The sequence below is a fragment of the Pterocles gutturalis genome, unplaced genomic scaffold (genome assembly GCF_000699245.1).
Source record: "Pterocles gutturalis isolate BGI_N339 unplaced genomic scaffold, ASM69924v1 scaffold24156, whole genome shotgun sequence".
Classification (NCBI taxonomy): Eukaryota; Metazoa; Chordata; class Aves; order Pterocliformes; family Pteroclidae; genus Pterocles; species Pterocles gutturalis.
The window spans coordinates 19815-47557 of NW_010106195.1; the positions used below are offsets into that span (position 1 = coordinate 19815).

General features: G+C 37.4%; 1 protein-coding gene across 4 annotated transcripts in view; it reads left to right on the forward strand.

Moving 5' to 3' along the window:
• PMS1 (PMS1 postmeiotic segregation increased 1 (S. cerevisiae)) overlaps nucleotides 1-26993 on the forward strand; it is a 44504-nt gene extending 17511 nt beyond the window's left edge. The window contains exons 5-12 of one of the 4 annotated variants that reach the window (XM_010087710.1): nucleotides 1701-1817; nucleotides 5595-5717; nucleotides 7747-7890; nucleotides 9247-10142; nucleotides 15270-15725; nucleotides 16255-16385; nucleotides 23921-24081; nucleotides 26584-26993. In XM_010087710.1, the coding sequence (XP_010086012.1) occupies nucleotides 1701-1817; nucleotides 5595-5717; nucleotides 7747-7890; nucleotides 9247-10142; nucleotides 15270-15725; nucleotides 16255-16385; nucleotides 23921-24081; nucleotides 26584-26775 (2220 nt within the window). In that variant the 3' untranslated portion in view covers nucleotides 26776-26993. The remainder of the gene's footprint in view (nucleotides 1-1700; nucleotides 1818-5594; nucleotides 5718-7746; nucleotides 7891-9246; nucleotides 10143-15269; nucleotides 15726-16254; nucleotides 16386-23920; nucleotides 24082-26583) is intronic. The other 3 variants (XM_010087711.1, XM_010087713.1, XM_010087712.1) reach the window with 3 other exon arrangements.
• The last annotated feature ends 750 nt before the right edge of the window (nucleotides 26994-27743 follow it).

Sequence of the window (27743 nt, forward strand, 5' to 3'; positions counted from 1 at the left end):
TGAGGATATTTACAGCAGGTGTAGAGGAGAGAGGCTGAGAGGCAGCATGCCTTGGGCAGCTGCAGGCTGTCCTTTGCTGCTGCCTGCTGCTGAAGCAAGGTGGGTTCTCTCCCTGACAGACCTGTGGACACCCGGGCCATGGCTCTGCTCCCTTGTTTCTCCTTCTCCCCATTTTGTATTCCCTGCCCTACTCAACATATATTGTCTTTTACGTTTGCCATAGGATGGCAGAGCTGTGATCGCAGGTAATGTGAAGGGCTATCAGGCTGGTGTGCAGGAGGTGAGTTAGATTCAGGCAGGGCCAAAAAGCCCCACTTGACAAATGCAGTAGAGTGTACTGGGAAATAGAAAATTAAAGAATTGGGGAACAGTCTGGGGCTCACCAGTCTCAAAGCCTTCAAATTCCACCTGTCCTATAAGAAGGGAATATCATTTTACAGGAGCACCGTGTTCTTCCGTGGAATTCACCCCTCAAGGCCAGCAAATATCCCACTGGACAGGTGGAATTTTAAGTCTATGTGTTGCATTTCTCGAGATGGATGTGGGTGTATTCTTTGCTCACTCACCATGCTTTCACATAACCACATGTACCAGAATACTGTGAACTCATTTTGAATTTATTGGACACCTAGCACCTATTTAAAACATCAGTTTTAAACAGCACTGTAACATCAGATTTAAAGTGGAGTTTGCTGCATTTTTTTTCCTTTTGTGTTTGACTGTTGCACATTGAAGTACACTCAGTCAGCTAACGGTGACAGAAAAAGATACAAAGCAGATCTGAAGCTAGCAGTCTCAGTCTAGTTACCTAGAAGCAGAAACCCAACCAAGCAAAATTTTTTTGTTGTTGATACACAGCAACAAAAGACAGCAGAATCAAAGTTAAATTTGTGGCTGTTTAGTATAGGACTTCTCATTAGTGAGAGACAAAAGTTCACTTCCCAAAGTAGCTAATGCTTTCTGTATATATAATTGGACTTGACAGGTAAGTTCTTATGCAAGTTGCAGTTCATACTGCCTTACTCATTAAATCTTTGCAGTAGTATTCCAAGATATGTAGCTACTAGAGCAGATATCCTTTTATCCTTTAAACTTTTACGGAATTTTCATTAGACAAACAACTGCTTTGCTCTTAACTACTTCTTTAGAAGCTGCTTTCCTTGCTAAATAGCAGACTTGTAGGCCTAGAGTATCCAGATGAGAGCTGTGAATGGAAACCTGATAACCTGATTTCTACCAAAATGGCCTGTCTCTTGTGTATAAGTACCATAAATATTGCAGTACCCACCTTCAAATGCTGACCACCAGAGATATCATAAACCCTCAATGTATATGCTGGGTAAAAACACAAAGCCTACTGCTATATGTCTAAGAGGAGAAGTAGTATTTTTATTGATTAGTTTTTAACAGTTGTTTCAGGTGCGGAAGTCCAGATTAGCCATGTAACATCCATAAATACAAGCTTTGCTTAATTTTCCGATTGCTATGAGTCTAAATAAGTAATACAATATGAGAAGACATGCCAAAAAGTACCATATCGTGTGTGTTAACGCTGAAAGTTGTGAATGTAAGAGGGTCAAAGTACAGAATGTTACATATACAGTATGTGTGCAGTTGCATATGCATGTTCATAGACATGACTTAAGTTCAGCAAATATAAATATAATGTCAAAAATTTGACTCCATGCCATTTGTTTCAGGCAGTTATTTGGCAGAAGACCAGGGTGTCGGATCACAAAATGGCCTGTATGTCAGTTCTGGGAACAGCCGTTATGGGCAGTATGGTACCTTTTCAACACTGCTGTGAAGATCCTGAGGTGAGTTTAAACTTCCTTCTCACAAATCCACTTAAAGTTTGTCAATGGAAAGAGCTAAATCAATATTCAAAAAGGAGGAGACTTTGAAAAAGAGAATATTATCTCCAGACTGGCATTCGATAAATGCATTTGATTCTATTACTGTCCTCAATGTAAAATTAATTGGTTTGGTGATTGAAAATCCACTCCAAGAGTCATCTAGTCAGGACTCATGTGGCACTGATCAAATGGCAGTAAAAACAGTTGTGATGACAAATGCAGAATTGCTGATGTCTCAGAGCTGTCTAAGTTGGGATTCCTGGCCCACAGGCAGGTTGTGCTCTGGTTAATATCTAAGCATTTATATCCTTCTTATCCTTCTGGCCTCTTAGCCTTGTATTCTAAAGAATATTCTCTCCATTTCAGTGAGGGGCACCTGAGTAGCAAAAGAAACACACACTTAAAAGGCAAGTTATGCAAAACTTCCACTGAACATATATTTCAAGGAAATACTAGTGTACTTGTCTTTCTTTGCCCCTGTTGAAATTGAGGGAATTCCCCATTATAGTCTTCTTTGTTTAATATTTTTTAAATTTTTTTTTACTTTGGTTCTATTTTTGTTGTAGACATTTTTATAAAAGGAAGTCTTGCTACTGCTGGTCCTTCAAGGCTGCATTTTCCTGTACATTGTAGTGATAAATCTTGACCAGTCACATAGATGAGATGAATCACCATCTGTAAAGTCACACTAGCTATTAAACACGACTTACCATGCTGCATGCAGTGTGGTAAATTGTGTTTAATAGCATTATTCAAACTTGAATATATATATATATGTATTAAAGATTAATAACATTAGTCAGACTTAAATCATGATTTTGTCAGAATGCTTGTAGTATACATATGCAGGGGAATAAGGGAAAAAAGGCAAAGCTGCTTCTTGTAGTTTAGAAAGTTTTAGTTGCATATGTCTGGACAGAACATCCAGAATCGTTCTTACCTGAATGCAGGCTAGATGTGCCCCACAGGACAAGTGCAGGGGGCTCTGAGGGGAAGCTCTGGGGGTGTTCAGAAGGGACTAGCTTGAAGGAGGCACTCAGGTTCTCACATTACCTCTCTGCTATATCATGAGGCATCCATATTCCTTGAATAGTAGTTGGGGAACATTCCATATCTCTCTCTCTAAATAGTGTGTAAAATACCACGTGCATCATTTATAGGTGTATAAGTGATCCATGCATATTAGTTATGCACAAATCTACATTCAGAAGCCTTGGACATTTCTCAATTAAGCAGACAAACATTATGAAATGACAGAATTAAGGTTGCCTGTGTAACCATTTCTTTCTCCCTTGTGTACAGGTGTTGGGATAGGTATTGAATGACAAGGCACATACTGCTTTTTTCCTTCCCGTTAGGTCCATGCCTCATTCAGTACACAGACCAGAGGGCAGCTCTTTAATTCTTTTCCTTTCCTGCTTGTTCATTGTGTGGCTTCATACTCCTTTGCTGCAAAGCCAACTCTGAAAAAAAAACTAATGTTGCTCTGAACAACTTTCTGTAAGGTGCATCTTACCAACTGTAGAGTTAAAACTTCAGTAACAAGTGATACAGAGGTTTTAAAGAGTGGTGGTCTTCAGAGCATCTCCATTATGAGCACTGAATGAAACAAGAATGCATCTCAAGCTCACTCCAAAGCATGCAAACACAGGAGCTACTTGTAAAATAAAAAGAAAACTAAGACAATAAAGAACTGACGCAACTTTGTAGATGTACAGCATCTTTGCTTTTCACATCCCCAGTCTTGTAGATGGATGGATCTGTTTTGGATGAAAACTTTCACACAGAAAATTTTCCTAGTCTCTTCTTTTTCTGTGGAGGTTAAGTTTAGCAGATACACCTGCCACTGGGAAGAGAAGTCATTAAGAAAGACATTCTGCTGTCCACTTAACACAGATCTATTTTAATACATATACGAGTTGTTTTTTATTGAAGTGTTAATTTAAAAACAGTTGATCTAACTTAAAAGCAAAAATTATGTAATATTTTCCAGCTTCTGTAACTTTGTCTTTATACTTCATCTATTTTTGTATATGAAAAGTCTAATAATTAAGACTGGTTTTAGGAATTGTTGCTAACTTTTATCGAGCATACTGATATTCTACAGGGCTTTAAATGGTAGCAGCAGTCAGCCATTTCTAAATCTAGCAACTTCCTAAATGAGTTAGAGGCTTTCAGTTTTGCTTTAATGCTGTCTGTATATAAAGATATTGTTTGAAGTGAAAGACTTGTACAAATATTTAGGATTTAGAAAAGGAGCTTGAAGCAAAGAGGAGGATCGTTCAAGGATGTGCTAAAATTGCAGAACAAAATCTAGAAGTGCCGCATGTTGTGTTCTGATAATCATCCAACAGATATTTGACACCTCTTTAACTTGACCGGTGGTGTTTGGTTCTGTGCAGCGTTGCTGACCAGAACACTCCAGCTTTAGCACAGAATGCTTATTACAAGGTCAAGAGGGAATAAGGGAGCACATGAGCAGATAGCTGGCATGACGTAGATGAATGGGAAGGATAGGCCAAATCCCAGGGATTTTAAATTCCGTTTCAAATGCATGATAATTTGGATTTTAGTAAATACAAGTGGTTCTGCCAAAAGCAAAGCTAACGAGGTCTGATTTCTGTGTTCTGGGATACACCCTGCTACCAGAACATTCTCCAGACTTTCCCATTTCTCCAAAATTTCCATCCTCACGATGCCCCAGTGTTCCTTCACCTATTAGTTTGGGCAGCTGGCAGTGGGGCAATATGTGAAGCAGTATGTAGGCTGGTTGGCACATCAGCGCTTACATGCTGATGGATCCTATCTTTTGGAAAGTTACAATTGCTTTTTGCTCAGTAAGGTCATTATCTTTGGGCTCTCCTCTCCAAACAGCTGTCAGTTATCACAGAAATTGCGGAAATATCTTCAGGATTTCTGCTTCTTCATTAGATTGAATTGAAATCGATCCAACAGTTTCAAAGTTGCTTGGTGGGGAGAGAGGGGGAGGTGATGGGACAGGCAGCACAAGCCATCAGCCTCATTTTGACCTTAAAAAAAACCTAAGCTAAAGAACCTCAACAGAAAAATCCTGAAACTTGGAGTTAATATTAGGTACTCGAATCGTGTGATTTTTTTTTTTTTTTTTTTTTTTTTTCCTGATGCTCCTTGGCAGTGCTGTGTGCTCACAGGTTCTGCTGCGGTCTGTCAGTCGTGGGTGCTCAGCACTCCTGAGAGTCAGATGATTTGGATAAAGGTGGCGTAGGTAAATTTAGGTGCCCTGAATAAATGCCCTATGACAGGCTATTTAAGGTGCCCTACGTGTAGAAAGGGAGGGATTGTGTGTTTTGGACTTTTTCCATAGTGGTGTTTCACAGCTGCCTCCACCGGGCTGGGCAGCAGAGCAGGCGTTTATCTTGTGCAGGGGTTAAGTTGGCAGCCCTGCAGTCAGCAAGCTGAAAGCTGGCTGCCATTGTTCTCCACAGCCCTCAGCTCCTGACAGCAACCTGGTGCAACTGGCAGTCCAAATGGGGAATTTCTCGATAAATTGATCAAGGAAAGTAGATACAAACCATCCTTCCCAACCTCTTTTTTTCTTTAAGTGCTTTTCTTTTTGTATCATAACTTTCAAGAAGCAATGCATGTGTTTGGATGACTTGGACTCCTGTACAATTTTATTTTAATATCTCACCTCTAAAGTAAACCATTTTGGGTTTCTCTTTAAAGTACTTTTGTATTCTGTTTGTTTTATCATTGCAGGTAAATCTTTCTGGATTTCTCCCAAAAGCTGAGTCAGACAGTTCTTTGACAAGCCTTTCAAGTTCAGAAAAGAGTTTCATTTTTATAAATAATCGTCCAGTTCATCAGAAGGAAATACTGAAGGTAACATCTTCTACCTTCTTATTCAAGGAATAGAAACATGACTTTTTTGAGGACAGAGACACTTATACAGTCTACGACCTTTTCCCATCATAAAGTACTAGAGTATTACAGGTGAAGATAGTAGCATTTACAACAGAAACCTCTTCCAAAAGTTTGATACTCCTGGTGCCTCCGTTCTGTTCCATGTTCTGCAGTCACTTATGACCACAGAGCTGGAGGTTATGTTTATGGCTGTTTAAAAAAAAAAAAAAAAGTAGTTTCAGATACTCTTTGCAAGAGACCAGAATAGTTAATTCCTTCTTTGTATTAGCTTTCAGAAGCACACCTGTGCAGTCTTTCATGAGGGAACTTTGTGGTTTCTTCGAAGAGAATTCTTCCAAAAAAAAAAAAGTTTTGATTTTGTCCACTCCTTGCTTTGGGCTGACCAAGCAAATAAATGTACTTTCCCTTTAAATTTGTGTATCCATTGGATAAAAATGAAAGTGATAGTGCAGCAGCATTGGCTACCACTAGGCATTGTGTAGGCAGAATTTGATACTCTTGGGTTTCTCACACTACTGAACCTTGCAGCACCTCATTTGGAGCAGCCTTGCTGTCCTAATCCTTGCCCTCCCCAGAAAAGAAAATCACATTCATGCCAAAGTGTACATGCAGGTTTTAAAGCTGAGACAATGAAGTAATTTTCGGTTGGCAAGCAAAGTGTTGTAGATTTAAACCCTGAGCTTGTGTTTGTACGTTAAGTGACAAATAAAGCTAATCCATCTCCACACAGTATTTACTGTGCCTGTTTCTTCCAGGAGTTCAAAGCTCAGCTTGAATCCCATGACAGAGACAGCTTTTTAGCCAAAGCACAGAGGTCTAGATTCAAGGTGGGATTCAGAGTACTATCATACCAAGTAAAATTACAGTGCCCTTCAGTTAGGGCTGTTCTTGTAGTAGTGCAAGTGATTGTCTTCTGCTGCCTTTTTTTTGCTTTTTGGCCAGGTGAGGATAACAATACATCTGTAAGAATAAATTTTGATGGGTTTGGAAAACAGGCTAAGGGTCACTTACTTTTAGCTCCAAGCTATGTATGGGGAAGAAGTGCTGTTGGACCTCTTATTACTACAGTTCAGTGCCAGCTGAGGACAGGCTCTGGGAATATTAAGGTTAAAATAACTTGAAAATATTTAAATAAGTTTAATGGTATCTGAACAATATTTAAGAATTAAAAATTAAAATTTAATCTGCAGCTCTTCAATTTTTTACAGTTTCAATTTCTTTTTGTCTCATTAACATATTCTAACATAGTCTTTTCTCCAGTATGTATGTCTGTTGAAGGATCCCTGATACTAGAGGGAAATGCAAGGGTCTTTATTTGATCCTTGCAGTTAATGAGACCAAAATTCTGAAACAACTAAATAGTTTTGTAGTGTTTTGGAGGAGTTTTTGGGAGGATTATAGAGAAAATAGTAAGGGTAAGCAGAGTTTGAGGAAAAGCTGTAAATTTATAATTGGGTTAATAAAAGGAGCAAATTAATCCTGTTCTGGGAAAAGGGCAGGTCTGTGGTGCAAGTGCTGCTTTCTCAAACAGACTTCAGTTTGGCTGAAAGAGTCAGCAGTGTAGTTGCATGCTGTATAAGTAGATTTTCTTTAAAAAACAAACAAATAATAGTATTGTGTTGATTGAGAAAGTAAGTATTGGAGCTGCAGTCCAGTTTGGGCATATCATATATTTTCTTCCAAGTGTGATCGATACATTAATTCAGAAGGCCAAAGTAGCTACCATTAGTGTCTTGGAATTAGTTCTTATTTTTTCATTTTTAATTTAGCTGTCAAGATGTGGAAGCCACCAATAACTGCCTTTTTGGTGATTATTCCAGCATACATGTATACCCACGAGGACCTTTTTAGCATTCCTTTAACTTAAAAAAAAAAAAACCAAAACCAACAAACTAGTTACACTTCTGTAATATCAAATTTTGTTTCTATGCCTTTGTGTCTTATTTTATTGCCTTTACTGACATCTCTTTATTAAATTAATCTGTAGTTAATTCGACAGTACTACGGTCTAGTGACGCACAAGGACCATACTCGTTTATATCCTGTTTTCTTTTTGAATATTACTGTACCTGCTTCTGCTGTGGATGTGAATTTAACACCTGATAAAAGTCAAGTTTTACTGCATTATAAGGTAAATAAGGTTTTAATCTACTTTTGAGTTGTCAACTTTTTACTTATGTAAGCGTAATAAAGGCTTCTGGGACTACTGAAATGTTTGAAGGTAAACAATGCCACTGATTTTTTTTTTTTTTTTTGTAGTTACATGATAGCTTGCCTTTTTCACAGGAATTTTTTGTTTGAAAAGTGTTGAACAGGCTAAGTCGATAATTATTCAAAATTAATTTCCCAGTTGATTTCAAAGATCCATTTTTGCGCTGTCGCATATGCATGTATCACTGTTTTTAGATGGCTTTATAGTGAGAGAAGCTGAAATGAATTAAGATGTGTGATCTCATGCTTAACTTCATAATTACACTAATCACTTTTTAAACGCCACCTATATTAAGTTGGGGGCGAGCAGGGGAGTTGATTTCTGATCAAAGCAATATTTTGCCATTATGTGTGTAGATTATTGTTGACATCACTTACATTTCAGGATATCCTGTTCGTATTCTCAAGACCTGAAATTTATACCATATATGCCCATGTTTTAAAGGCTGCATAGTGATAAATTTCCATAAACTCACTTTCACTTATTAGCACTTCATAGGAAAATTAGTCCCACAGAAATTAAGAAGGCTATAGAGAATAATCATAAGATGGTTATTCAAAGTGAACGTAGGTAGTCACATCAGTATGTTAATCCTCCTCTTCACTGAAGGTTTTTGTATTTATCTCTGTTAATGTTGTAGAAGTACTGCCTGCTATGTGTCACTTGTATGAAAATTACTACAGCATTCTTACATTTGATCTAGTTTAAAACTGTCCTTTGGCATTAGAGAAAGGCTCGGGTTTTCTTTTTTTGTTTTTTTTTTTGTTTTGTTTTGTTTTTTTTGTTTTGTTTTTGTTTTTTTTTTTTGTTTTGTGTTTTTTTCTTTTTTTGTTTTTGGTTTCTGTAATTGAGTATAAAGCTGTCTTGGGAGCACCCACTGTAAAAGCACCTACACAAATGTGTATATGAAATAGGATGTTGTTGGTGCATCTGTCTTGAGTATAAGCTTCTAATTCCATATTAGGAGGGAATAAGTTCACCTGATACTGGTTTAAACAGTCAGTACCCTGTTATAAATAAAGCAGTTAATCAGTTTTGTGATATCAGAGTAAACCAGTGAAGCAGAATACTTATCACAAAATACTTGAGCCTAAAAGTGTCCGTTGCAGAGTCTTTATAATCATGTGTGAACAACTGCAATGCAATAATCTGTCCAGATTTATTTGAAAAATATTTTGAATAAGATCACTTTGCTTATTGTTCTATATTCTCAATATCTGTCAGTTACACACACAGGCACACCTGAAAATGTAGCTTACTTGTTTTGTTTTCCAGGAATCTGTCTTACTTGCTGTTGAAAATGTGTTGAAATCACTGTATGGGCCACTACCTGCTGCAGTCCCTGGTGAAAGTAATAAAACAGATGTTACCTCTGAAGACATGTTTGTTCATAGAACAGAACAAACAGATGTGGTTGTTAATGAAATGGGACCATCTGGAAACGATGATCTACATGCTCATACTTCATTCCTTTCATTCAGCAGTGATGTGCAAAACTGTCAAGCAGGAAAAAACACAGAGATCTGCTTAAATCATCAGACATTTTGTGGTGATAATGTACATAGTCGCTTGGACAAAAAAGAGGTTTCCAAGAGTGATGCCTTTCCAGACAGTTCTTTAAATTTATTGTATGAGGAGGAGCAGAATGGACAGAATATGACTGATATTCAAAGTAACAGTGTTCCTGTGGACCCCAAGTCCAAAAATGCCAATGAACATCCTTTGAGTTCTGATAATATTAATGAAATAGAAAAAAATGAGGAAGCCTTAGTCCCTAAAGATTTACCTGAAATCTCTGCTGATAATTGGAGTATGGGAAGTGGATTTAAAAACAGTCTAGGACACAACCTGGAACCTGTTAAAATTTTGATTCCTGAAGTTGGAGGAACAATCAATAAGCAAAATGAACATACTGGTGAAAAAAGCAATGATCCACAAACCTCAAATCAAAGCATAAAGAAAAGAAATGTGATAAGTGAGAAATTTGGACATGTGACGGCTTATGACTTAATTAGTAGTAAAATAATAAGGAAACCAAAGTCTGCAATTGGATTTTTCACTCAAGAATGGCGTCCAAAATTGATAAATGATAATCCAAAAACCAGCATGGAGAGCATCCTGCTGCAGATTGAAGAGCTTTGGGAGAATTTGAATGAAGAGGAAAAAAAGTAGTAAGTTTTCAGGCTGTCTTGCTTCTAAATTTGGTAGTTACCAGTGAATCATCTGCAGTGAATTAAAAAAATTGTAACTTTAGAGCAGAAAAAAATCAAATTATTTTTGACTTCTCAAGATCAGCATCACTTGTGAGTTGTCATCTTTTGCTGTGTGCGGATGTGGACTGTTGATTTGAGTTACTCATTTTGCCTCTGTGCCATGCAGCAGTTAGGTAGAGAGGTTTTTGCTGAATTGGTATTTAGAGATAGCAGGCAAGAAAATGTACTGTTGGAATCCAGCAAACTTCTGTTTTCTGTGGGCTGCCTGTATGTTGTCACTCCTGATGCACTGTCAATGAAAACGAGCATGGTGATGGATGAGGAACTGTATAGTTCCTCCAGAGCTTTTCCAACCAGCAGTTCTTTTTTATTGCTACAAAGTGAGAATTCTTTTTCAGGATCTTTAGTGCTCAAACATTTGGTAAACTCCTTTCCTCTAAATTTAGGACATATCCCAACCCAGGCTACCTCAGAATGGTATTTCTAAAACCCAATCAAATGACACAAGGGATTTCCCTTGAACAGCTATGCTGGTGCTGGTTCAGAGAGTATAGTACAGTTTGAATTTTAATCTGTTTCAGTCAAAACCAAATCTCTTTTTAGATTACAATCTGCATAGCTAAATTCCATCTTTTTCTGAAATGAATTGTCACTGACTTTTTGAAATCCATCTGCAAGTAAAGGACATAGTTTAGCCTAATTTGGGGCAGGGGTTGGATTAGTTAAGTATTAGGTATATGTTGTTCTTTATGTGGAACTTAGATTATTGTAAAATATGAATAACAATGACAGATTTTGAGACATTCTAAGACAGTTTAAAAAAGAGAAACACCAGACCTTCCATATCTTGTTTGTAATTTTATAAAATGTAAAACACTGTAGGGCATCACACAAATGAGGAATATTGAAGTAGTTTTTCAGTAGTTTTACATGTAGTGATTTGAATACATATTGTGATTTGCAGCAGAAAGTTTGGGAAATGAAATTTGTTTTTGAAGAACAAACTCATTGGAAGTGTTGTGAAAATGTGTTTTCTTCATGTTATGGAAGCAAGGAGAGGGAATTAAGAAAGAACAATGAAAAGGACCTTATAGTAGCCAAAACAGTGTAATTTTAGCACTAATGAGAGATTTGATTAGGAGAATGGTAAGAAAGCTATACCTGTTGAATTACTGTTAATATATCTGTGTTTTCCTTGACTATGTTTGAAAGCATCTGCATTGTTCTGAATGCCATCTATACTAGAGTTAACTAAAACCTTTTTATTTAGTTTCTGATTTACCTAATTTAAAGCTCAGTAAGCAAGCAGCATGCTGTGATCACAAAACCATACATGTGAGAGTGTTTTGTCCGTCTCTGCATTAGTAAAAATATTAATGTAATAATAGAAATCTACTCTAGTTATATTCATGCTTTCGGTGAAATGAAACAAAAGGTTCTGTCAGCTGTTTCAGAAAATTTTCATTTGCTCTGCTTTAGCTTTTAAGATTTCATTATTGCTTTCCTGCCACAACTGTTACGAGTGTGCCTACAGATTAGCTTTGTTTTGGTTCAGCAAGGAGACGTCTGTGGTAAGTTTTCCTTGTAGGTAGGAATGAAAGCGGTATGGTCCAGTGCATGTTGAAGTGAAGGAACTATTTTCTACTGGTGGTATCCATGTGTTTCAGCTTTGGTGTACCTCTTTTCTGCTTTTAATTTTTAAAAATTGCTTCAGAAAATAACAAATAAGAAGAGATATGCAGTCATCTTTTCCTCCAAGGCAGCAATCCAGAAGAACTGTTGTATGTCTGTCAGGGAACGTAAGTCTGCCTACCAGATACTCTGGATAAATTGGGCCACCTAGAGGTAACAACAAATGTATATACAACAGAGCAGCCAAATGCCTCGGTTCTGCTGAGCCCACACTACTTCCAACTTCATGCAACCTCTCTGTCAAGACACGACTTTTCCTGGGCTCTAGTGCTCCATCCTTGTGTGCTAAAGTCATGCATTTATGTTACAATGGGTGTGCTTGGCTTTCAGCATCTCTATTTCTCTCTGTGGCTTCTCCAGCAGGTCTAAATGAGTTTAAATCCCATTTGGGAGCAGTACAACCAACAGATGTCTCATAGTGACATAGGATAGCCCTTTCAAAACAAGCTAGCATTTATTACCCAACCGGAATGTAAAATGTTATGGTCTTTAGGTTATAATAGAAGAGGAAAACTTCCATGCTTGTCCATATTGGCAGCATTGTATATCTCCCTGCTTTGCAAAGACAGGATTTAATTTCTTGCACTCACTCTGTTCTTAATACAGCTTGCATGTGTTTCTGACCTTAATATTTCTTGTGTATCAGGCTCAGGTAGGAGCAGGAGAAATCCCTGCAAGTGCCATGACAATGGCAGCAGAAGTTATCCTGAAGGTTTAGGAAAGGTTCAGAATTACAGATGCATTATCATGGGGCTAACAAATTACCTTGTCAGTGCTCTACAGTAGTTCTTTATGGATATATTTGTGCTGTGGGAGAAACTTAATTTCAGGTAGCAGGGCCTTTGCTGTCTGTTGACAGGTGAGAGTCATTAGCGGACAGTCATTAGTGGCTAGAGGTAACCAGCTCGTGTGGTAGCTTTTTATTGCCTGACAAACCTTCCATGCATCTCATGGCTTGTGTGCATTATTTGCAACTCTTTTACGTTGGGGTAAATACACTTGCTTAGCAATTCCATAAAAATTCTTTTTTACTGTATTTTAACTTTTTAGTTAACACGTTCTGTTTTATTTGGATGGGGGTTATTTGGTTGTACCATCTGGTCAGTGGCCATCCGTCATATCTCTATCCAGCTCCGTTCATCTACTACCAGATACCAATTATTAATACCATTATTCATTATTAATATCTGTTGCTTATCCCCAGCATCTGTTCAGTCTCAACAGTAGGTCCGTGTTCTCTACTCCTAGGAAACAGTGCTAGTACCTGAAACCTATGCATTCCAGGAGGCAATAGTGAAAAGCTGTTTAAAAGCTTTAAAAAAAGCAATTAAAAGCTTTTTAAATTTTCTTCTTCGCAAAGGAAGGAAACACAGAAGTAGAATGTAATACTAACTCGTGGGTATAGTTTGAGTTGATTGGGTTTCATTATGTGAAGAGACTGATGCTGAGAGGTATTACATTCAGAATGGGATGCCTCTCTATGCCGAACACGTATGAATCTATACTAACGTGTCCATCTCCAGTCAGAATTTACTCCATATAGTCAAATTCAGATAGTCTTACTTGTCTTACAAGGTCTGAGAGACCTTACATTAAAAGGTTTTTGTTAGATGCTAAATATTTCATTTGGGCATAAGAAACGAGGGGAAAATGGTAAGTCGTGGGATCTATTTTTCTAGTTAAACCAAAGCTGCCTTTGAAATTAGGTTTCAGTCTAGCCTTCCACTTCCTAACACTCAATTTTGCAAATTCCCTTGGCTTTAGGTTTTGTAGCTTCAGGAAAGGATCCTCAAATCACAAAGCAGAGCTGAAGTGTTCTTGTAGCACTTGTTGATTATACTTGCCTCTGTGGATGGGTTTTTGGAAAGATAAAGGTGTTCCCTCATAGTTTGTAAACCTGCCATTTGGTTTTGAACAAATCACTAATAGTGATGCATAAGAATTTGCAAAACCCTCACAATCAAAGCTTGAAGGGTTGAATTTTTGTGGTAGCCTATAGTGACAGGTAAGTTGGACTTTCTTTGGAAGTGCTTTCATTTTGGTTTGTCAGTGTATTGCTGAAAGCTCAGTTCTCCTATGGTTAAATATTCCCCTGTATTACAATTGGGTCTATTCAAAACCAAGTATATATTGATCTGGTCAAAGCAATAAATGTATTTGGGATAAAAATATTTCTGTTCAAGTGATTTCATCCGTTCATTTTAAAAGGAGCAGATGTTTTTTATCTTAACGTTTACTCCATACTTTCTAGGACATGATTTATTGCAAGAAACTATTTAAGCTGACTTTTTTAGTTAACTAAATATTGGTACCATATGTGAACACTAGCACATCATAATTAATAGCAAATGGTGACCCTTTTGTTGACCTTAATTTTCCAGCATGCATACACATAATTGAATCAAACTGTTTCAGCAAGTAGCAATAAATAAATATGACCAGCTAAAATACGTATTTCCAATACTTACATATGATAGTACTACTTTTTTTATTGAAGATTGGACTGGTTTGAATTACCTGCTAGAATTCAAAATATCAAGAGCAAAAAGAGGGAATTCAGAAAATCACTCCTTTGGCCTTCAAAAAAGTAAGATTTGGATGTAGTAGGCAAGTATAGACCTGGCATCTATAAAGGTTTAGCTATCTTCTTGACATTTGCAAACTCATTAAGAATCTGTTCAGGTTGTAGAGCTTTAGTATGTAGCAATGTTTTAACTATTTAGACAACATCTAGGAGTAGCTAGTTATTGAGTACTTTTTTGAAAAATCTGTAGGTTGATTAGTTACAGAATTCAGTGATAACTGAATATATGCTGTATTCTTGTGCTTTTTATTTGTGGTTAATTTTAGACTATTTGAATTCAAATATACTTCATAAGCCTCAGGCTTTATTTAATATAAAGTTATTTAGGCTCCAAGCTCTTACCTAACTGCATGGATTCCTCTTGAAGTCTGTAGAGCTCTGGAAGCTTAAATGATTTTTGTGAGCTGGGCTGGATGTGCCTGGGACAAAACTCCTTCCAAAACTATATATCTGATTGTGAATTAGGATTAAACATTGTCCTTGGGACTGCGGTCAAAAGCAACCTGCTGTAGCTCTTTGTATGATACAGCCTACTCCTCCTCCTTCAGTAGTTCAGGTTTTGCTGACTGTCATGATGAAAGAACATTTCCAACTTGCCATCTTCACAGGGTAATGTCATAGGGGCACAGCCCTGATCACCTTCCACCTCCGTTGTAGTGGAAAGCAGATTGATGTGGCTGCTTGAATGAACCACAGGAATTGTTCTTATCTGTTGGAATGGTTACCTTGCCTTTTGTTTTAGTAAGTTAGGAGTTGGGGTTTGTGGTTTTTTTATCTGATTATGCTATTGGTTTGTTTTCTCTCTTAAGTTATGAAATAAAAGCTGATAAAGACCTGGAACGGTATAACAGAGAGGTCAAGAGAGCTAGGGGACAGACAGTGCACCGACCAACAAAGGAGGCAGAAAAACAGAAACCCAAACTGAAGACTTCCCCATCCGACCAGCAGAAGCTTGACAAGATGTTTCATGTTCAAACTGATAAGAAGTTGAAACCTGAACAGCCTACAAAAATTGTGACAGTGCCTTTTTCTCTGAGTTCCTGTAGACGTCACCTTCAGAGACATGAGAAAAATTATTCCCATGAACATGAGCTTTTCCTGATCCGTCGTCAGAGTTTTCCTGATGTCTGGATATTTGCTACTGAAAAAAACCTAATGTTGCTGAATCCATATAGATTGGAAGAAGCCCTGCTACATAAAAGATTACTGATGAATCATAAGCTTCCAGTGGAGAAATTGGACACACCAATTGTGTTAACAGACAGGTACAGTACAATTGAGCAAAAATTTGTACATTATTTCAAGTATCATTTGATAATTATTAACAGAAAACTCTATTAAGGCCCTGTTTGCTAATTCTGTGATTATTTGTACATTGATTTATCTTTAATAACAGATTCTTATGTTTTGTGTACTTTTACCATACAGTAATGAGCAGGACTGGTCATACTCCAGTGGAAATAAGTATGAATTTTGACCAGTTTCGTTGGTAGCGCAGTGAAGACAAATTTCTTCCCCTGGAAGAAAATTAAATGTTCCATGTTTTCACAACTTCACTCTAGCTTTCTCCCATGGATTATGTAATTACTATTATATATCTAAACTTGGTCACTCTGTAAGATATGTGAATAGTTGCTATTTTATTTCTTTAAATTACTTTTTCAGAATACTTTTGCAAATTATGATTGCTTTTCATCCCTTAACTACTTTTTTCTGTATTTTTCTCACAGTTTTAATTCTCAAATTAAGGATTTGGGCTTTTAACCCTTTGGGGATTTCTTTTTTCTTTTCCAGTCTTCTTGGTGGGTCTCAGTATATGCCTGCCCTTTATAAAATGCAGAAGGATTACCAGAGTTTCAATGGATCATGTTATTTGTCCGATCCAAGGCTTGTAGCAAATGGATTCCAGATAAAAGTGATAGAAGGTATGATGGTTTTTAAATCTTCTAGTCACATTGTATCTTTTTTCTTCTTATTTAATGATTTAAATGGCTGTTAATGTAGATCGTGTTATTCTACCTCACCATCAACCTGCCTTCCTTAACATTGAGATTTTGTTACTTGGCAAAGAATGTAATGTTCTACGTAGAACCCTGAGTAATGGAAACTGATGTCTGAACAGAAGACTTTAATAGTATTTCAAAGAATGCTCTGAAATCCACACTTTCTGATTTTTTTTTTTCTTCTTTTCTCAAAATGCTGGATGTCGATATCCTTAATTGCCATTCTGACAGAATTTAGATTAAACTGATGAGACTTCCTTGGCAGCTTCTTCCAAGGTGATACTTGCAGAAGCTTCTGTGAGTACTTGCTTCAGCTGATGACTACTCTGCTATTGAGCAGCTGAGGAGGTCCAGTAAGGAGCTGGATCTGGTTATTGACTCACTTTCATATCAGGGCTGTAACACAGAGCTCAAAGGGGCCATTAAAGAGAGGGTGACAGGATTGCCATCTCAACTCAATGTGAACTTTTTTTGAGACAGCCTACTTGTCAGTGCCTCTACGTTGATCACAGAATAAATCTGTTTCGTGTAAGATCCTTTTACCTTGGCAACAGGGATGGAATGTTTATATGGGGATGCTGTTGGAAACCCAGGAGCAACCCACCCAGGGTCAGTTCTGCAGACCAGGATTTCTCTAGCAGAATTCCAAGAAAAGCAAACGTCTTTGGGGGTAGTACCTAGCTGACAGCTCAGAGAAAAGATTCACTATAAGAGCTGTTAGAAATGCTATAGCTTCATGTGTTACAGATCCTCACATATGTACGGTGATGACAGATCTACTGTAACATATGGGATCTTTTAAGGGTAGGTACAAAAAAGGGATGTAGAGTAACTCCTTCAGGCAGAGGCTGGCTCTTGGGAAGAACAGTCTAAGCTGTTTTCTTTACTGAATCATGCTGAGCAAAACCAAGGAAACTTTCTTTCTGACTGGCTAAATCCCTACATAAATAACAAAAACTTTGTAGAAGGGATGTTCATGGTAATAATCTTAGGTTGAATGATTAGGGGAATAAAGCACGTATTCTAAGAGGCAGCTCTTAAAAGGTTTGTTCAGTCTAGCAAATAAAAGCTGAGGATGCCTGATACGTCTCCAGATAAATATGGGAGAAGGATTGTTGCTTAGCCTTTTTGCTCACATACTTTTTTTCTTTTCCCCTCACATCCTGATATTGTAAGTTTGCTCAAAATCTATTTAGTGTAAACTGAATGTGAAGAAATTGCATGTGAACATTTTAAGACAGTTTCTAGGCAATAACAGCGGAGAGCTGTTGACTGATCTTGTGGTACTGGAGATGGGAAACTAGTTTTAAGATAGCTTGATTAGTTTAAGAGCGGAGTTGAATGATATAACAGCAAGGGACTTGACACAGTAACTGGGAGGTAGTAACCATCTTCCAGTCCTGTGTTCTTAAGTATGTAAAATTAAGGAAATGAAATCTTGTGAGGAAACTGTTCTCGTTTGGTTTACAATTAGTGAAAGTAAAAGTGCTTTCTATGTACTATAGAGGTCAATGAACCATGGTCGTGGACTTGATCAGTACCATACAGCTATCCCACATGAAGAATGGGAATCTAATTCAGTTCTTCATCCCAGTCTTATATTTTAACTACTTGAATGAAACGTTAATAACATCTGAGGCTTGTCAGTCATGTTTATAAGCTTCTGCTGACGACATTATAGCAGTTACAGCCTCTGTTATTAAAAGAGCATACCATTGCAGATGAAGCTAGAAATACCAGCAAACAAGTGGAATTTCTCCCAGCCTTTTTTCCAACTGACCCAAGGATTTTTACTTAGTACTTCATCAGTCCCTCCTTTTCTTTTTTCTTAAACTCATCCCTGAAATGTGCTATCTTCTACAAATATGGTACTGCCTTCTATAGATACTTATTAAAGATGATTTAGAAATGCAGGTATAAATTGTTAGCACTGTTTACGTGTCCTTCTCTGGGAATTTCACTATGCAGCTTGAGGTACTTTAATTTATAGATTCTTGTTGTATAATCTTTATGGAAAGTGACCTGCAGACCAGGAGTGATTTGTCCCCCTTATACCTGAATATTCTATAGGATTTCTCAACTCTGAGAGAACAAGTTCGTCTCATAAGACATTCCTCGCTATCCTTACAGAAGCATTTTTTTTGTTCGGTGTCCTAACTCAATGTTTGGTTTTGTGGTTTTTTTGAAACTCGGACACAGCCTGAAAGGGGAGCATTCAGATGTTGAACTAGAAATTGCTTCAGAAAAGTTTTGTTTCTTCAGGATATGTTTTTAAGTTTTGAGGACAGGCATTGCCACTTTGCATGGTGGATGATAAAGTCACAGCTTGCTGTGGAGAGGTGTCCAGAATGCAAATGTGCACTTAACTCATGGTAGCTGGAGAGTTTCATCTTAGCAGTAGTCATAGGAGCACACCTGAACCCCATTCTCTGTACAGGTACCTTTAACTCATTTTTTACCAACTTTTTGGGTAAATTGGATCAGTCCTTTTACTTGCTGTTTCTCAACTAAACTGTCAACTTTTTATTGCTATCAAGGTCCAGTGTAGTGTATTTGACATTGTCATATTAGATGTGCCTTTCTGACTGCTAGATGTTTTCTGATTAACCACTATTGCATAGCTTCCTTTTTCATCCTGAGTTAAGAGCTTCATGTTCTGTAGTAGAAAATTTCCTTTTTCTGACAGAGACATCGTCTTTTCTGTCACAAGCAAAGGTTCCATTTCTTTCTTTGAATTTGAATGTGAAAGTGGTATTTCTGTTAATTTCTTCTTGCAAAATAACAAACCTTTCTGTTCATCCATGTGGATAAGTCTGAGATGCCATCCATAGCTCTAAGACACCTTCCAAAACAAGAACAAAGGAAACTTAGCTGCTCCAATTCAGTGTCTGGCAGTTTTGGCCGCAGTAGCAGAGGGTTTCCTTGACCCGTGGTGATCTCAGAAGAGGACTGTCAGTGGAGTAGGTTGCATTGGTTATTTGTTTACATCTTCACACATATTCTTCCAAAGGAGAAGAGAAGGAGCCTGAGTATTGCTGCCTGTTATCATATATTAAGTCTACTTGTAATACTCTGATACGAATTTGGAATGCAAGACCTGCACTTCACTAGGACTGTTTCCTAGCTGAGTGTAATGACTTGGATGTGGGACCATAGATCATTCCTTATTTCATCTTAGTGTGAGGGTTCTTTTACAGGACTGACTGTTTATTTAATAACAAGAAGATCTGAACAGCTGCCTTAATTTGGAGGGTGACTTTGGTAATTCCCTGGTTGTGTTGGGCATGTATCTCACCTGATTTTTGTTACAGATGCTTCTTCATAGTTTAAATCCCTACCTTTTGGCAACGTATGGCACAGAGGAGCTTTATAAAAAGGTTTTGATTCCGATGGTTTCTTACTCAAACAAAAAGCCAAACATGTAGCCAAACTTGGGATTAATACTTACTCCCTCACCGTGCTTGGAATTCGTAGAAATGCAACTGTACTCTTTGATGGTCAAGACCTTCTAGCTAGTGGGGTGGCTCTGAAGTTTTGTTACTCTAATAACCTACCAGGAGTCTTTCTCACAGGCATAGCACGGACATGCCTGATTCTGAACCCCGTGGCACCATGTGACACCACAGATGCACTACTGCTAATAGGTTTTTGAAAGGTCTACTTAGGCCTTTTCTTCCTGACAAGGTCGCAGTTCTATATGGAGTTTTGTTCTTGTTCTGTCATTTTGGTGGGAAAACTGAACTTCTGGCAATGTTTTTCTTTTTTCACAAATGCAGCCTTTGGATAGTTACTTTTCACAAGAGCATGAGAGGTTCAGGCCTTGCTTGCCCATTGTTTCATTTAAGGATAAGTCTGTCCTTTGGATGCTCTCTTGTAAGACAAGAATGTAGTTTACCTTTGCTCCATATTGTTCAAAAACTCTGTGTGACTGCAGTCAAAGTTGTTCCAAGTATCCTAGACGTTGGACATGCCCTATCTTCTTGTTTTGGTAGACTTAAGATCTTTTGTAATGTCTCCTTGTATCTCTTTATATTGGTTGCTGATCAGTCTAAGGAGCTTTCAACTAGATTTTTCTCTGGATAGCTGACAGTGAAAAACATGTTGTGAAATAGCTGAGAAAAAGCTTCTTGCTGTAAGTATGTCAGTTAGGCAAAATCAATGGTTTCTTTGTGGAACGTGCCAGTTGTTGTGATTTGCAAAGCTGTGACGCTGAGCTCCTGTCTGTCTTCCACTGCCCTCCCGCCCCCTCATGTTCTGGCCTTACTGAGGCTTCAAGTGATGCTACCTTGGGGAGAGCAGTCTGTTTGCTTTTACTTAACTCAGTATTCTGGGATCTGCCAGGCATTTGTTTGCTGGGTATAGCTTGCAATGACCCCTACATACAAAGAGGCATTTTACGAAGTAAGATTGATTACTTTCCATGCAGTTCTCCTTAAGATGTGTTTGTTATATGTACTTTCACTGCACATCTGTCTCTTTGCCTCTGTGAAAGTCCTAGAAAGAGATGTGACTTTTTGGCTGGAAAGGAACTGAGAGCAAGGAACACATCTTACCTGTTTTTGTAACAATATTGGGCCTTGGGCCATGCTTGAAGGCAGCCTTTGAGGGCAGAACTGTCTGCCTGATGAAATATGTGTACCCAATATATGTATATACAATGAATGTGCTTACAAGGCCCCAAAGAGCAGTAATAGGTAAATAACCCATCTTCCTTGGTAATACAAACTGCCTCGGCTCTTGTAACTGCCCAGTGGAAAATCATGCTGCTACTTAATTTCAGTTTGGTTTTAACCATAGGCTGGAAGATAGATAGTCTTACAGTGTCACCTAATCTAGGTAGCAGCTGGAAGAGTTTTTCCTGGCCATCAAGAAGGAATTATCCAAAGATGATTGTGAATGCTTTGTTTGGAAAGAGAAAGGGGAAATTTGTAGCAATGAGAAATCCACATTTTTAGTCAATTGAAATGTAGTTTATTTGTTCACGGAAATATATTCCTTGGAAGTTGCAAAGCATTTCATAGAAACTACCATGGAAACTGTTGGAAGACTGCTGTTCAAATACTCAAAAATCTTAATGTATATTTTGTCAAAATTTTACAAGTACACTGAGGCTCAGACATCTGCTTATATCATCAAATGTTGCCAATATCGGAATTCCTGCAAAGACTTGCAGATAAATATATGTTAATCAGCAGGCAGTGGGCTACATTGCAGTCTAAAGAATGTAAGCAGAAAAGGAGGATGACACACAAACAGAAATACCGAAGAAGAAAACTTCTCTTAGCCAGGATTTGTATTGTTTATTCTTATGTTAGACTCTTTAAAGCCTGCTTTGACTTTCAAATTAATGAGCAAGTATGGTGAAGTCAAATCTGGCTGTCAGAATTTGCAGACAGGAAAACTGCTATTGGTAAAACTGAATATTGAGCTTTAGCAGTCTCATTAGCAAGCATATATAATTGCTTTTTTGGATTTGCAAAAAAAATTTAAAAACAAAATTCTAAAATCCAGAACATCATTGTAGTGAAATTTTAAGAGGAAGCATTGGAAATAGAAGTCATTAAACTGAAAATCTTAACACTTGAACCGTAAAAAATTGTGTGTCCTGTCTTTGGTAGCATATAGAGAGGTAAGTAGTCAAAGGTTGTCAAATAGACTGAGTTCTCATTTTAGTGAGAAAGCAGCATAATCAAATGATCTGGAACACTTACTCAAATCTAGTCTTTTATTAAAGCAAAATTGAGATAAAAAATGAAGAGAAAACTGATTAAAAACAGACTTTATTTTTTTTTCTGTCTCTTACTGGCAATCTTTCCCATGGGGAAATACTGGCATAGTACATCATCTTACCTTTAATAACTGGCAAACCTTTGGGTAGTTTAACATTTTGCTGAATCTTATCACAGGGTTACAGTAGTACATAAAAACTATGTCTGGTTTTGCTGGCCATGGTTAGGGAAAGGCAGCTTGAAAAAGAGAAGGAAGACGATACTGGGTGAAAAAGGTAATAAAGCTTCAAATTTAAAGCAGTGTTAAATATGTAGCTGAAAGGAGATTATATGATTGGGGGTGGTGGGGTGTTCCTGATATCAAATTCCCACTCTGGTCAGAGTATCTCTTGCCATGAAGCTGAGAAGTGCCCAACAGCATTATTAGCTGGTGACACACCCATATTTAGAAAAATTTTCAACCTGCGTAGTCCCCCTGTTCATCTGTGCTCTTATTTAATGACTATCAAATAAACAGTGCCTGGTCATGGATAACAGTCCAGTTCTACTAGCTAATGAAGGTATGTTGTGGTGACTTATATTGCATGTATATTTTCTCTCACTTCTGGAATCTTTCACATGGTGGTTTGGATTAGGAACACGAATGATCCCTTATCCCTGTTTGTTAGTTTAATCCACTGTGTAGCAATCTGTCTCCATCTTTTTTGACTTTGCAAAAACCGTTGATGACTCATGCTGAATGTAATTTATCCTACCTGCGGCCGTTACCGAAGGGTGGATTAATTTTCATTATGAATTGTATTCTTCCATGCCCTCCTTTTGAGGCTCTTCCTTTTTTCTCCACTACAAGTCTAGGAAATAAAGGTAGCCATGTGGGTTGGGCTGAGATTTCTGTGCACCCAACATGAAGGAGAGGAGGAGCTCTGAAGGACTGCATGAGAATATGTGCGCCTGACCCCTAGAGAACTTGCTGCTGACTGGGAGTGGAAGAAAAGTTAGCTGTACAATAGCAACTTCATTCAAATTTTTTGCAAGTAGTGCGAATAAGAAGTGAAATATCTTACACTTCAAAGACTGAATAGCTATTTTGTTGGAAAGGCTGGTTAAATCATTTACTCATCATTTCTGTTCTGAATGGTACCTGCTGCTGCAGTGATATCATATGAATGATAGTATGAAGTCTGTCACAGAGCCTTTAGTTACATGGGCTTGAGTTCTTCCTCTGCTGTGGCAGGAGAAAAAACTGCTTTTTATTTCAGTGGAAGCTGAATTTGTTATGATAACATTTGAACTTTACAGATGTTTAAACCCATTACATAGAAATTAGTGACAATGCTGCTTTGTTTTTATTTTCAGACTAAATTGTATTTTATTACTAGCTTCTACTTTAATTTCATGTATGTTTAATTAAAGCCATAGAAGCTTTAATTAAAGCTATGCTCAAGACTGAGAATGCTGCAAAATGTTTTAAGCATTTAAACAGTGCCAGCTAGGATTTGAATTAAAGCTGAGGCATTTGTGATGTGAATAGGGACACATCATCGTAATGAAACATGGGACAAATAAATGCTTTCCACTCCAAGGGAAAAGCAAAAATGTTTCTTAATTGTATTGAATGTGTAAGACTAATTTACTGAGTGATTTTACATCAGTTTATTTTTTTCCGAATTGCTCCAGAATATAAATTAAAGTAGTGTACAAATTACTGTTTTATTTTTGTATTTTCAGGTCCTTCAGCTACAGAAAGTGATCTGGAAATAGAAGGGATGTCAAATTGTCTGCCATATTATGGTATTTCTGATTTGAAAGAAATTCTGAATGCAGTAGTTAATAGAAATGCAAAGGAAGTATATGAATGTAGGCCTCTCAAAGTGGTAAATTACTTGGAGGTAAGACCAGAAGTTTGATTTTAAGTATTGGCCAGCTAAGCTTATAATAATTCCTTGGACAGCTTGAAAATCTATCTTCAGCTTTCTCTTTTGATTAATGTAGTTCTGTTCTAAACAGAAGTTACTTTTGAAAAGGAGAATGTCATATCCTCTTTGAGGGGTATGGGTTCTGCATTGCTTCCCAAAATACTTCCATCAGACATAATCCTATAACAGTCATCCAATGTGATATAATACCTGCTGAAAGCCAATGTTCACAACGTGTTTCTACATAGGCATTTTTCAGACTAGAAAGGCATTTCTCCATGTTAGAATACAGAACAGCCATATGGTTGCTTTACAAAGCCTTTACAAAGGCAGTTGAATCCAGAACAGTCATCAAGATTTAACTCCTTTCTAAATAAATCTATGAAGAAGTTATAAAATTATGTAAGGTAATAGTTTATGAAAAGTAGGTGTTACTTGAAGCTTAATTCTCTTGTAAACTTCAATAAGAGGTACATCGTGAAGATTGGGAAGTGCACCATTTCCACTTAAAGAACAAAAATTCCTATGCTTCATTCAAAGAAAGGGTGGAGATAAGCAAATGGAAACTTTTTTTTGCCAGAGAATTGAGCTGTCACTGGAATTAAGACACCGAAGTAAACAATGAAGTCTCACATACAGTGAACCCCATCTGCCTCTGCAAACGCTTGTATTTTGTTAACATCAATAACTTCTGTAGTTAAAGGAAGCCCATACTGACAACGAACAGTCTTATGAGTCCACTCTATTCAGTGCAATAGTGACTAAGTTCTGCAGTGCCCTGACAGAGGGGAAACCATGTTCTTTACAAGCAGCCAGCGTTATTAGTTGCCAGAAATATGGTACTTGAGTAAAAGAATCTTTAATCTGTTTTCTTACAGAAGTTATTATGCAGCAGTTGGAACGGGGGTGACTCTTGTTAATATTTGATATGAAAATAGATAAAAACATCCATCCAGAGATGGGTGTGAAGTTTCAGAGACAACTAATATATGCGGTACTACTTCAAGCTGCAGGAACTAACAATAGTAGTTTTCTATCACTTATTGTCTAGATGTTTTACTAATGCTATCTTTAGTCCCAATTCTTAAGGTTAAGAATTAAGTTCAAAAAGAGTACCAAAATATATGTTGTCTCTTCTTACTTCAGCATTTGCTCACATGCTTTCCTGAATTGAGCTACTTCAAAATGAGACCTAGGCATTTACACATGTTGTTTTATCTTTTAAACATTTGTTATACAAATATTTCCCTGTCTTTCTGGGGCTGTGAGTTTACAGCTGCCTTTGGAACAAGTAATTCTGTTGTGTACTATTGAACCCATCAGTCATATTGAGTGGGATGGAGTTGGTTTAGAGGGAGAGAGAGATACACACATACAGTTCCTGTGAGGAACTGTTAGAAGGGAGATGTATGTGCCGCAGTAACTGGAAAATACATATTAACTAGGAAGTATATCTCTTGCTGTCATGGAAAAAAAACCAAACCCTGTAAAAATAAGCACTGAATTTTTTGACCATTCTGGGGGGTAGACACCAGAATCATCATTCACTGTCATCTTCAGAATTACAAGTTTTATCACAAGTTTCATGTTTGAATAGACAATGTGTCTGCAGCTTTTGCTGTCTTTTGGTACACCAAGTGAAAGAATAGGGTAAGGGTTAAAGAAGCAGCTTTCCTAGGCAGAAGATAGTCCACAGTGATTCTTTTTTCTACTTGAAAGAGTGGGATAAAATCCCAGACAAACAAAATGAGAAGATTCAGATGAAAATATTATGAACACGGCTTCAGGTGTGTACAATGTGAATGGAGATTGTATGCCACATCCATTTCTGTCTAGGCAACACTACCAAAGTACAGAAGAGAAGGCAATGGCAGTAAGGCCCATCTTGGAGAAGGAAACAAAAAACCTGACGACTTCTTTTTGAGTTGCTTGATTCTTTGAGGATGGGTACTTCAGTAATTGTAGTTAACAGTCACTTCTGCTTTCTAGAATGGTGAGATAACTGGATGCAATAGACAATACTTGATACAACATTAATCTAAAATTTCACTGTAGTCTTTTTAAAACTTTGTTTAGCTGACTGTTTGACTTCATTTATGTTAGTTCTAAAGTTTGTGGTGTAGAATGTCTTGTGAACTGGTTAACATTTTCAGCTGACACTGGTGCCAACAGGAAATAAGATATTCAGAAACACAAAACATCCACTTGCAAAAGTGGACCCTAAAAGGAAGAGTGCAGACATGACCAGGAGACTGTGTGTGACTCCATTGTAGAAGTGTTGTGAAATGACCAGTAAGATATCTTTAGAGTTACATTTGGGTTTCTGTGATTCGGAATATTTATCAGGAGAAAAGAGAAGAGTGACCTTTGAACAGTGAGTGCTTAATTCCTGCTTTTTGGTAGCCCCAGGTTAATGTGTTAAAAAGTGGTACTTTAAAACTATTGGGGTTTTGTTTTTGTTTTTCCTTTCCACAGGGAGAAGCAGTACGTTTAGCTCGGCAGCTGCCCTTACATTTGTCAAAAGAAGATGTACAAAACACAATTTACAGGATGAAGCAACAGCTTGGAAAGGAAAATAAAGGCTGTGTTCATGGTCGTCCTTTTTTTCATCATTTAACAGATATTCCAGAAGTTGACAAGCACAACTCCACGGAAATTATTCAGTAAATGGAACATTTTGTTTGGGATCATATTTGTCTTGCTTAATTTTGATGATTACTCTGTAATTTCAGTCTGTTTTGCATAATGACTTTTCTTTATCATATGTTCACCTCCTAGGGACTTTTTTATTTAAATTAAAATGCTCCTTGAAAACTGTTTATAAATACTGTGGAGAATCAACTCATCACTATTTTTTTAAAGAATTTATTAAAGAAATGTTCTCATCAGGTTTGATGCTTTTCTTACTATTGCAGGTTTAGAAAATATCAGGATGTTAAGATTTTTTAGATGTGAAGTGGTTAGAAGTTGCTTTCAACAGTCTGGCAAATTTTATTGTACTAAGGACATGAGATTCTAATTTTCAAAGGAATGCCAGATAGCTGCAGGTATTTCAATGGGGCATTGCCATATGCAGTTACTATAGTTGCACTTTTATGTGGTGTATTTCTGCTTGGAAATTGTTACCTCACGTAAATGAGTATTGAAGTCCTAGTGCCCAATCTCCAAAAAGCTTTTTTTACACACTTAAATAAGTGTGATTCTTAAAAATATAGGACACTCTTAAGACTTTAGATCAACAAAAACTGTCCAATGACTTGAAAGATGAAAGGATCTGAGTCTTAGGAGCACAGGCTAGCACTGAGAGCAGGTGCCAATACATGTGTGTTGGTACAGTGCTATACACAAACTGTTTTGGGGTGGGAAACATAAACTGTCCTCACTCAAGGAGAATGTAGCATAACTAAAGCAAAGTCTGCTGTATAGAGAGATACTGATTCTGGTAAATTTGTTCATTCCCTTTCTACCAGAACATAATGTTTACTCCTCTATTTCAAGCAGTGGCATACTTTTGTAAAGCTACTCGATTATGCTTTCTGTGCATAGCAGATGCAATGTCTCTGGAAAGTATGTTTTAAGAGTTACAAGAAAGATCACCTGAAAATTCCTGTCTGTCCCCAGTTGTTCTGTTCTTA